General features: G+C 51.7%; 2 protein-coding genes across 4 annotated transcripts in view; one reads left to right on the top strand and one right to left on the bottom strand.

Annotated features, from left to right (window-relative positions):
* Positions 1-8401, top strand: part of TUBG1 (tubulin gamma 1) — a 41476-nt gene extending 33075 nt beyond the window's left edge. Inside the window, exons 1-11 of one of the 3 annotated variants that reach the window (XM_077779365.1) lie at positions 3399-3643; positions 3923-4035; positions 4264-4431; positions 4727-4795; positions 5556-5635; positions 6041-6167; positions 6755-6841; positions 6948-7097; positions 7463-7615; positions 7715-7876; positions 8004-8401. In XM_077779365.1, the coding sequence (XP_077635491.1) occupies positions 3595-3643; positions 3923-4035; positions 4264-4431; positions 4727-4795; positions 5556-5635; positions 6041-6167; positions 6755-6841; positions 6948-7097; positions 7463-7615; positions 7715-7876; positions 8004-8201 (1356 nt within the window). In that variant the 5' untranslated portion in view covers positions 3399-3594 and the 3' untranslated portion in view covers positions 8202-8401. Of the gene's footprint in view, positions 1-3398; positions 3644-3922; positions 4036-4263; positions 4432-4726; positions 4796-5555; positions 5636-6040; positions 6168-6754; positions 6842-6947; positions 7098-7462; positions 7616-7714; positions 7877-8003 lie in introns of those variants that run through there. The other 2 variants (XM_077779366.1, XM_077779364.1) reach the window with 2 other exon arrangements.
* A 939-nt stretch (positions 8402-9340) lies between these two features.
* Positions 9341-10868, bottom strand: part of PLEKHH3 (pleckstrin homology, MyTH4 and FERM domain containing H3) — an 8257-nt gene continuing 6729 nt past the window's right edge. Inside the window, exons 12-14 of the mRNA XM_077779126.1 lie at positions 10768-10866; positions 10278-10469; positions 9341-9705 (exon numbers count right to left, since the gene is read on the bottom strand). Of these exons, the coding sequence (XP_077635252.1) occupies positions 9529-9705; positions 10278-10469; positions 10768-10866 (468 nt within the window). The 3' untranslated portion in view covers positions 9341-9528. The remainder of the gene's footprint in view (positions 9706-10277; positions 10470-10767; positions 10867-10868) is intronic.

Below are 10868 nucleotides of genomic sequence, written 5' to 3'. Positions count from 1 at the left end.
GGGCTGGAGTCGGGTGAGGGGAGAGAAACTGAGCAGAGGCCTGGGAGGGGACAGCCATGGGGCAAGTCTTCCAAAGAAGCCCAGAGGATTCGTGGAGGCCAGGCCTGGAAGGTGGCCGAGATCTCATAAAAAAAAAAATGAGAAAGTGAGAGAGAAAAGAAAACAAAAACCTCGTCTGAGCATGACTCTTGGCGTGGTGCCTCTGCCGGCATGTCTGCAGCAGCTCCCAGAGAAAGCCCGCCAGACAGGGACAGACAGACAGCCCAATGGAGCGGAAGAAAAGCCAGAAACCAGCCTGTATCAGAGCGGGGGCTTGGAATGTTCTGGGGCTGGGGGGCACCGCACCCACTCTTCAATAATTGGCTTGGAGACCATTGGCCATCCATATGGAAAAGATAAAGTGGATCCCTATCTTACAGCAGGCCTCCAAATAAGTTCCAGATGAACTAAAGACCTCCAGGGTGTTTTGTTCAGGGCAAATTATGCTCCGAGACTAAGTCTGTCCTTGCCAATAATTTATTTAACACAGGTTCACTATAAGAATTATAATTTATAATAATAATATTTCACAAGCCAATAGCATACAGGATGATGTCTCTTAATATGCCAATAAAGAAATAACATACTCAAAACCAATGATAGATTAATTACATTATTGTTCCAGGTAAAGGGGAGATGGAAGAAATAAAGTCCAATATTAGCTGAGGTGTACCTTTCTATGAGTTGGTTCTTGGTAGTGTCAGTCCTTCCAACCAAAAGCTGGGTGTCAGCTGCCTGCTTAGGACCCTCACTGCTAGGGCACGTAGTTAGTGGGAGACCGAGCCAGTGTTGGCAGGCACGGTCGGCTGCTCTGATGATTATTACTGTAGGGACCACTACACAGCTTGGACCACTGCCTATGAGGAGTAGCCTCACTGAGGCAGAAGCAGGCGTCCCTTCTCTTCCTGACACCGCTGCATGGTTTAACACCACTGCTAACACCAAGGTAGCCTTGCCATGGTAGCCACAGTGGGAGTAAGTGTCTCAAGATCGCCAGAGAGCTATTAGATCAGCAAAGAGTAGCCTTGTCCAGATCAAACGCTTTCGAGTTGCTGGTCATACCTTTTAGTTTTTAAAGTTTAAAAGTCCACCACGTGATGGACGCCATGGCCGTTACTATGGTGTTGATGATGTAATGGTCCTCTCCACTTCAGGTGCTAGAGTTTGATAAGAAAGTTCTAATATCCAACTTCAAAACAATTTCATGAGAACAAGTTCAAACCACAAACAACTTTGTCCAAAACAAGCTTTCAAAACATGGATTTCAAATCGTAACAAGTCAGTACACAACACAGGGAGCAAGCAAAACTACTATGGGATTTCTAGAAGAAAACGTAAAAGGACAGCTTTATGATACTGGGAAAGGGATGCTATCTTTAACAAGGTATAAAACATACAAAACAGGAAAAGTACATGGAAAAAGAAAAAGGAAGGAAAAGGAAAAGAATAACTGTCTACATTAAAATCTTCTCTAGGCCAAAAGACACCACAGGCAAAGTTTAAGCCAAGCCATAGACTAAGAGACAATATTTGCGACCCATATAACCAGGAAGAAAAACTGTGGAATATCTTATTATGTCTAGAAGATATAATAGACCAATAGAAAAATGGGCAAAAGATAGGAACAGGCAATTCTCAAAGTTCTAACAACAACAACAAATCAGATGAACTTCACTTGTGATCATAACTGGAAACGATAACCATGAGATCCCCTTGGGAATCCATGGGATGGACAAAAATTAAGATCTGACAAGCCAAGTGTGGATGCAGGTATAAGGAAATGAAAACTCCATTGCTGGAAAGGGTGTACAACCATCTAGGAAAAAAACATGTGAAACCTTGTACAGTTTGTAAACCTTCTAAAGAACGTGCACATACCGGTGGTAGAGATGTTTTCCTTCATGTTCACAAGTGACAAGCCCTGTATTCACTCTATGTAACAATAAGTAGAAACAATCTAATCACCCTTGTGTGGAAATAGAATGAACTAGCTTATTCATCCAATGAAACACTATAAAGCAATTAAAAAGAATGAAATAAATCTACATGCATCAGCATTGCTAAATCACAAAGATCTAATGTAGGGTGAAAAAAGCAGGTTACAAAAGGATAGTATACTCTGATACCACTTATAGAACATTTCAAAACAAAAAATATATAATAAAATACAAAAACATGTTTGTATGTGTACAACTTTGTAATTTAAAATAAAACAGAAACCACAGTGAGATACCACTTCACACTCCATTAAGATGGCTATTACTAGAAAACAAAACAAAACAGAAAGTGACAAGTGTTGGTGAGGATATGCAAAAATTGGAAACCTTGTGCATTTCAGGTGGGAATGTAAAATAGTGCTGCCACAATAGAAAATGGTACCAGGGCGCCTGGGTGGCTCAGTCGGTTAGCATCTGACTCTTGGTTTTGACTCAGGTCATAATCTCTGGGTTCGTGGGTTTGAGGCCCGCGTTGGGCTCTGCACTGATGGTGAGGAGCCTACTTGGGATTCTCTCTCCTCTCTCTCTCTCTCTCTCTGCCCCTCCCATGCATGCATTTTCTCTCTCTCTCTCAAAACAAATTAAAAAAGAAAGAATATAGCACAGCAATTCCTCAAAAAATTAAACACAGAACTATCATATGATCCAGCAACTCTGCTTCTAGGTGTATACCCAGATTAATTGAAAGCAGGGACTCAAACTTATTTGTACACACCCATGTTCATGGCATAATTATTCACAATAGCCAACCCCAGTGTCTCTACAAATGAATAGATAAATGCAAAATGTGGCATAAACACACAATGGAATATCATACATCCTTAAAAAGGAATGGAATTCTGACATATGTTACAATATGGTGTAACCTTGAGGACATTATGCTAAGTGAAAGAAGCTAGACACAAAAGGACAAATACTATATAGTTCCATTTATATAAGATACCTGGTCAAAATCATAGAGACAGAAAGCAGGATGTTGATGAGGATGGAGATGGAGAGTTACTATTTATGGTACAGGGCTCGGCTGGGAAGGTGAGGAGGTTCTGGGGATGAATGATAGCGATGGCTGCCCAACAGTATGAATGTACACTATGCCACAGAACTGCCCGATTAAAAAGGTTTAAAATGGTAAAATTTATGTTAGGTATATTTAATTTAAGAATAGAAATTGAAAACAAAAAAAAAGACTGGCTTAAAGCCAGCCCCTCTGTGCATAAGAGCCTACAAGTCGCTCACCCAACTGNGTCGCTACGCCCCAGCCCCAGCAAGTCTCACGGCGCAGGCGCGGAGCTGGGGTGGGTGGGCAGGAGGGGGCGTGGCCTCACACTGCGCCTGTGCCGAATTCCAGCTGTAACTGTAGTGGGGAAATGATGTCCAGGTTGGGCTCCCCGGCCCGGCGGCAGCGGGGAGGTCCGCACTGCACACGCGCAGACCGAGCACTCGCGTCAAAAGACGAAGAGAGCGCGCGCTCCCCACGTCCTGCGAGCCCAGCTGCCAGGCATTCGTCTCTGCCGTGACTCCCGCCGGGCAGGGCTGGCGCGCCCACGTCTGAAGAGCGATGCCCCGGGAGATCATCACCCTGCAGCTTGGCCAGTGCGGCAACCAGAGTGAGCGAGCGAACGCCAGCCCCTTCCAGTCTCCGGTTCTTCCCCCTTCGGGTCCCACCCAAGTGCTTGGCATCCTCCAGTCCCCCTTTCCCTTCCATGAAAACCCTGCCCTATTGCGCATGATGAACAAGCCCCGGATGGAGAGCCGCGCCTGGGCTGTGACAGCTCCCAGACGAGGTGTCTTGGGCCCAGCATCTGAGTGTGACAGCCTCTGAGTCTAACCCTGGGCTCCTGAGGCCTTATGACTAGCAGACCCAGGCATCTTTCCCCATCCCCCAGTTGGGTTCGAGTTCTGGAAACAGCTGTGCGCCGAGCATGGTATCAGCCCCGAAGGCATCGTGGAGGAGTTCGCCACCGAGGGCACTGACCGCAAGGACGTCTTTTTCTACCAGGTGCTCCCAGCGACTTTGCCAGCCTCCCACCCCTACCCCGACAGTGGCCCGGAGGCCTGAGGGAAAGGCAGTGGCTTGGAACCAGAAAACCCTCTGGGCAGAGGAGCCAGGGCGGCTGGCTTGAGGAGGGAGGGCAGGCAGGAGGCAGAGTTGGGAGGACCGAGGACTGGGCCTTAGCTGACTGGAACCCCCTCACCCCACCCCCTCCCGCCGGACTCCCCCTGACAGGCAGACGATGAGCACTACATCCCCAGGGCAGTGCTGCTGGACCTGGAGCCCCGGGTGATCCACTCCATCCTCAACTCCCCGTATGCGAAGCTCTACAACCCGGAGAACATCTACCTGTCAGAGCATGGAGGAGGCGCTGGCAACAACTGGGCCAGTGGGTTCTCGCAGGTATCTGGGTGGCCATCCCAGAAACCCTTGATGCTCCCTCCCCAGGGCAGCCTGGGGATTTGACCAGACCCGATAGACAGTAAATAAGAGACAAAGGGATACCCTGACAAGAGGAACAGCCAGGGAGAGGTGTATGCAAGCTGCAAATCATTTGCAAAGTAGCTTTTTTGGGTTGAGGGTCACGGCTGACGCTCTGGTTGAGGGTGGCATTGGTGTCCCAGGGTGTTTTGATGCTGCAAAGAGGTACTCCACAGAACCTTCATCCTTACCCTCACTCCCATGTCTCTCTATACAGGGCGAGAAGATCCATGAAGACATTTTTGACATCATAGACCGAGAAGCGGATGGAAGTGACAGCTTAGAGGTGAGGTTCTGCCCCACTGAAGGAAAAGAAAAGGCTGAAAAGAGCTGGGGAAAGGTCAGGAGGTAGCCTGAACAGGTGGTGTGATGGGGGCAATTCTATTTAAAACTAGTCTTTGGAGCATCATATGTGAGATATTAAGGTAAATAAGGTAGAGAGGCTCCTGGGTGGCTCAGTCGACTGACTCTTGATATCTGCTCAGGTCATGATCTCATGGTTCGTGAGACTGAGCCCCAAGTTAGGCTCTACACTGACAGCCCAGAACCTACTTGGGATTCTTTCTCTCTCTCCCTCTCTCGCTCTCTCTCTCTCTCAAAGTAAGTAAATAAAAAAACATTTAAAAAGAAAGGTACAGAGGCACCTGGGTGGCTCAGTCATTAAGCGTCCAGCTTCAGCTCAGGTCATGATCTCACAGTTCACGAGTTCGAGCCCCATGTCAGGCTCTGAGCTGTCAGCACAGAGCCTGGAGCCTGCTTCCATTTCTGTGTCTCACCCTCTTTCTGCCTCTCTCTGCCTCTCTCTCTCTTTCTCAAAAATAAATAAATGTTAAAAAAATTTTTTAAAAAGAAGCTACAGTACTTGACCTCAAGGAGATCCTAATGTGGATGACATCAGCTCCTTAGGCTTGAGTCTTCCTTCCCAAGGAGTCTCAGCCTAGATGGACACAGAAGAAGCGTTGAGACATGAGTGCATTGGGAGCGGGGAATGAGACAAACCTAAAGCTTCTTCCCCAGATCCCTGGAGACTGCCTCTCCCCATGCAGGGCTTCGTGCTGTGTCACTCCATTGCTGGGGGGACCGGCTCTGGCCTGGGCTCCTACCTTCTGGAACGACTGAATGACAGGTAACCCTGTGTTTGGGGAGATGGCATTAGCCCTGGCTCCCTGGGTAAGGTCTTTCCTTTTTGTCGCTGTTTTCTCATGGACTGGAAGGCTTGGTGCTATCATGTTGAGTCATCAGTACAAATAGAGCCTGGCCATCCAGGGAACATTTAGGAAACAATAACTTCCAGGAGGGAGGTTGCCTAGGGAGAGGAGGGACCTATAGGGTTTGATGGGTTTGATGCTTTAGGTTTATCCTTTTTGGCTCCTGGGCTCTAAACACTCAGTTCTGCCCTCATCCGCCTTTTGCACAAGAGCTTGGTGGCACTTGGAAAGAAATGGCCCAGTTATCTAGAGAAGACCAAGATGGGCAGTGACGGGAGTCCAGTTCCCTGTCAACTTGCCCTTTCCCTCTTCTTTACCCCCAGGTACCCCAAGAAGCTGGTGCAGACCTACTCAGTGTTCCCCAACCAGGACGAGATGAGCGATGTGGTGGTCCAGCCCTACAACTCCCTGCTCACGCTCAAGAGGCTGACCCAGAACGCAGACTGTGTGGTGAGCACCAGAGAAGAGAGGGGTGGGGTGCTTTGCTCTACCTCCTCAAACCAGTGGGACATATACACCCTGCCCTTTCCAAGCCCCTGCCCAGAGAACAGAGGACCAAAGTCATACCTGGTGGCCCAACTTATGAAATAAGGACTTGACCCCAAGTTGCTCTCACACAGGGAATACCCCCTGACATGTGTTCCCATTTAGCCTATTTAATGCCTACACATGCTTAGATTCTCAGCCCAACGGTCACTTTCAGAGTAAAACCTTTCCTGACCATGCATTCAAGGTCAAATTCCTTTGTGCATATTTTAGGCTTTAACTGTACTTTTCTGTAGACCTGGTGAAGGGGACAGACCGTGCTTGTTTTAGCCTCCATGGTGTCTTCAGAGCCGGGCACAATGGACGATGCATGGAGACAGTGTGTTTACAGGATGGTGGAAAAGTGGCTGTGATGCCCCAGGGACAGTACTTTCCTTTTTAAGTTACTACACTTCTTGGTTCTTGGAGTTTAGAAGGGGTTAAGATAATAACTTATCTCTCTGCCCCCTTTCTCCTCAAAAAGGTGCCGTGACCCTCTTGTGTCCCCCCAGGTGGTGCTGGACAACACGGCCCTGAACCGGATCGCCACAGACCGCCTGCACATCCAGAACCCGTCCTTTTCCCAGATCAACCAGCTGGTGAGCCCCCACTCCTGGACTGGGAGCCCTCCTTCCTGGAGTGCCGTCTGGGGAAGGGAGGCGCCGCCCCAGGCCAAGGCCCGTGACCCGGCACCCCCGTCCCCAGGTGTCCACCATCATGTCAGCCAGCACCACCACCCTGCGCTACCCCGGCTACATGAACAACGACCTCATCGGCCTCATCGCCTCGCTCATCCCCACTCCTCGACTCCACTTCCTCATGACCGGCTACACCCCGCTCACCACGGACCAGTCGGTAGGAGCGCCTCCGGCAGGCCCTGGCCTAGCCTCTCTGTCCCCCTGCTGCCCCCTCCAGGAGCTGCCCTTTGCAGCCCCCAGAGGCTCTGTGCTCGGGGCCGGGCACAGACTGTTGGGCTCCGGGCTGACCTGCTCTCCTCTCCCCTCCGGGCTGTGTGGGGTGCGCTGATGCTCCCCCACAGGGGCATGGCCTTGCTGAGCAGAGGAGGGCTCAGACTCCTGGTCCCGCAGCCGAGGCCCAGTGTAGACCTGAATCTCAAGACGCTTCCCGGGGAGACCATCCTAGCCCGAGTCTGATGGGGGTCAGGCACTGGACCGAGCCCTGAGTGCTGGCCTGGTCCCTGTGGCCCACTCTCCCGTCAGGTGGCCAGCGTGAGGAAGACCACGGTCCTGGACGTCATGAGGCGGCTGCTGCAGCCCAAGAACGTGATGGTGTCCACGGGCCGGGACCGCCAGACCAACCATTGCTACATCGCCATCCTCAACATCATCCAGGGGGAGGTGGACCCCACCCAGGTAGGTGAGGCCCCTTCGTGCCACCCCCGGAACCCACAGGGGTAGAGGAGAGGCTACCACCACCACTGTTGTGTCCACCCCTCCCCACCCCACCCCCAGGTCCACAAGAGTCTGCAGAGGATCCGGGAACGGAAGTTGGCCAACTTCATCCCCTGGGGCCCTGCCAGCATCCAGGTGGCCCTGTCAAGGAAGTCTCCCTACCTGCCTTCGGCCCACCGGGTCAGTGGGCTCATGATGGCCAACCACACCAGCATCTCCTCGGTGAGCCTAATCTCCTGGGCTTCTTTGGCCATTCTCTTCCATTAGACACCCTTATCATTCTCCCCGATTCCATTCCAGCCCCTTATCATGCACCAGTTCCCATCCTGGAGATTTCTATCTCTTTCAGCTCTTTGAAAGTTCCTGCCAGCAGTACGACAAGCTGCGGAAGCGGGAGGCCTTCCTGGAGCAGTTCCGCAAGGAGGACATCTTCAAGGAGAACTTCGATGAGCTGGACACGTCCAGGGAGGTTGTCCAGGAACTCATCGATGAGTACCATGCAGCCACGCGGCCAGACTACATCTCCTGGGGCGCCCAGGAGCAGTGACTTCCTCCCCACCTCTTCCCCCCGGACAGTAAGCATAGTCCCCATTGTGCCTGGTCCCCGTGACCCATATTCTTTTCACCAAAAACCTTCTAGGTTCATCTCCAGCCCAGGAGCTGGCGCTACTTCCTCCCTTCTCTGACCTGACCCTTGATATTGCTTGTTTAGCTTGAATAAAGCAATAAAGCTTTATCGTGAATATAGTCAGAGCTTGGATGTAGTTATAGTCAGGGCTCGGTCTGTGAATATGGGGGATGACCCATGCTCCCTCCCAGCGCCCAGGTATGTGTGACCTTTATCTCTTCTAGCTTCCTACCACTTAGTCCAGGTCTTAGTGTGGTCACTGTTTCATTGGCATACCTTGCCTAGAACCAGGCTGGTTTACTGGAGTCCACCCCACTCTCAAGATTATAGAGCTTTACTGAGGTCTGCTGTGTCCTCAGTGCCTAAGCTCCTGCCTCAGGGTGGATCAATATTGCCCCAGTCTCTTGGGAAGAGGCTGTGGGAGCGAGTGAAGGAGGGCCTGCAGCATTCTGAGCAGGACAGGAGAGCCAGAACTCTAGATTCCCAGTGCCCAAGGCTATCAGATCCTCAGGAACGCAGCTCAATTCAAACTAACTTGATAAAGCAGGAACAGAACTCAGGAGTAGGACTGAGCTCATCCTGATAAGGTGTTATCTGTGCCAGAGAAGTTCTCGGGTCTGATTTTGCCCCAGGCTTCTCTCCATTCCAGGCCCAAAGCAGTAGGCACGTGAAAGATGGACCCAAGTAGGGCCCAGAAGCTGGACACCAGGGTAGGTACTGGGTAGTGCCAGTCCTGATGACTCACTGCCTTCCGGTCTTAGAGACGCCAGGAGGCTACCCCTATGACACTCCACGAAGTGAGGGTGAGTAATTGTCAGCTTCCAAACTGCCCTCTTGCCTGCCCCACCCACCACCCTGTGGGAGCATGCTGGCTAGGAGGAGGTTAAACCCAGAAGGTCAAGGAGGGTGGAGCCCTGTGGTGTCCAGACTCTCCTCAATGCTGGTAAAAGCCCAGAGTGTGGGTGTCCCCAGAGGCGGAGCTCTGAGCTATGGGGACTCTAACTTATCCCACTGACAACACTCCCACAGGAAGCGTTTGTGTAAATAAGGACTTTTTTTTCTTTTTTCTTCTCTTCTACAAATAAATTAAGAAACAAACTAGAAAAGTGTCTGCACCCATTGCAGCTCTTGGGTGTGGTGTGTGCCCTGTCCCTGCAGGGCCAAAAGGGTCCATGGTTCCCTCAAATCTCAGAGCAGTCCAGGTCCAGGCTGGAGGCAGAAGGGAGGTCGTGACCTCTTGGCAGGCTCAGTCCTGCAGCTGCCCCAAACAGCCAGACTGTCCCTGGGGCTCATCCAGGCCCGGGTGCTGGCTGGGAGGGGAGGTGTCTGGCAGGTCTTGGCATGGAGGAGAAGGGCTGCGGCAGGGCCTCGCGGGGGAGGGATTGGGCAAGTAGGCATTCACCAGCTGCATGATCTCTTCCACCTAAGAGAAGGCAGAGGTCAGAGTGCGGTAGGGGCCACTGGCTTCTCCTTTGTCTCACCCTCCACCCAGGCTCCGGACCAGGGCCTTACTAGAACTGCCCCCTACAACCTATCCTTCCTCATCACCACTCTCTGCCTCACTCACTACGTGCCAGTCACGCTGGTGTCTTTCTGCTTCTCAAAGATGTTAAGCTGATTGTCACCTCAAGGCCTTTACACTTGGAATATCCTCTCCCTGGAATGCTGTTCCCCCAGATCTCCCTGTAGCTAGCTTAAAGGTCACCTTGAGGATCCTTTCCTAACTGTCCCACCTAATGCTATGACCCCTGCCTCTAGTCACTTCTGGTCATGCTTTCTTTCCTTGGTAGTAGTTATCACTTTCTTATATGGCTTTTGATTCCCTGTTTAGTGTCTGACACTCCTGCTCTAATTAATGTCAGCTCCTTGAGCCTCTCTTTGATCACAGCTGGATCCCCAGTGCCTAGAACTGTACCTGCCCCATGCTCAGTGCTTAATAAAATGTTTCTTGACATCCTTCCCGTTCCTTCCACCTTCCACCCCCTTTCCACTCACCTGGGGACTCTGCAGAAGGAGCTGGCTGTCTCCCACCCTCAATGCCAGGGTGTGGGGGCCCATTAGCTGGCAGGCGGCCACACGGCCATAGCTGACACTGTGGATGGGCTCTGCCTCACCCGGCCGGGAGAGGGACATGGCCTTGGCTCCCAAGCCCAAGCATAGCTTCTGTGGAGTGCCCCCACCAGGCTCCTAAGGACAGATAGGCAGAGTCAGGGCGGAAGGAGGGAGACCCACAGCATTATTTTTGTTGGGGGGAGATGGCTGTGAGCAGGGAGTTTCCCAGTCCCCTCTATGATCCACACTGCATGTGTGGAGGGCCTTAAGGCTTCGGAGAGGTGAGAACCCAAGGGACTAGTAACTCCTAGGATTTGGGAGGGGCAGCTGTGCTGGGTGTCAGGAGTGAAGTGACCCACAGTGGGGCTTGTGGCTCTGGGGCAAAGGTGTAGGGCTTGGGCCGCCAGAGTCCCCTCTCCCTTCTCCCCCTCACCGTGCTCAGCTCCAGAACGTCATACCGAGCAGCGCCGAACCCTGGACACTGCGCCGCCAGAGCCAGGTAGGCAGCCATGGCCTCAGCTCGGCCCATGCCCC

This window comes from Crocuta crocuta, unplaced genomic scaffold, assembly GCF_008692635.1.
Source record: "Crocuta crocuta isolate KB4526 unplaced genomic scaffold, BGI_CrCroc_1.0 scaffold68, whole genome shotgun sequence".
NCBI lineage: Eukaryota > Metazoa > Chordata > Mammalia > Carnivora > Hyaenidae > Crocuta > Crocuta crocuta.
Note: the sequence above shows the minus strand (reverse complement) of the source record. Positions and strands in the feature narration are given on the sequence as shown.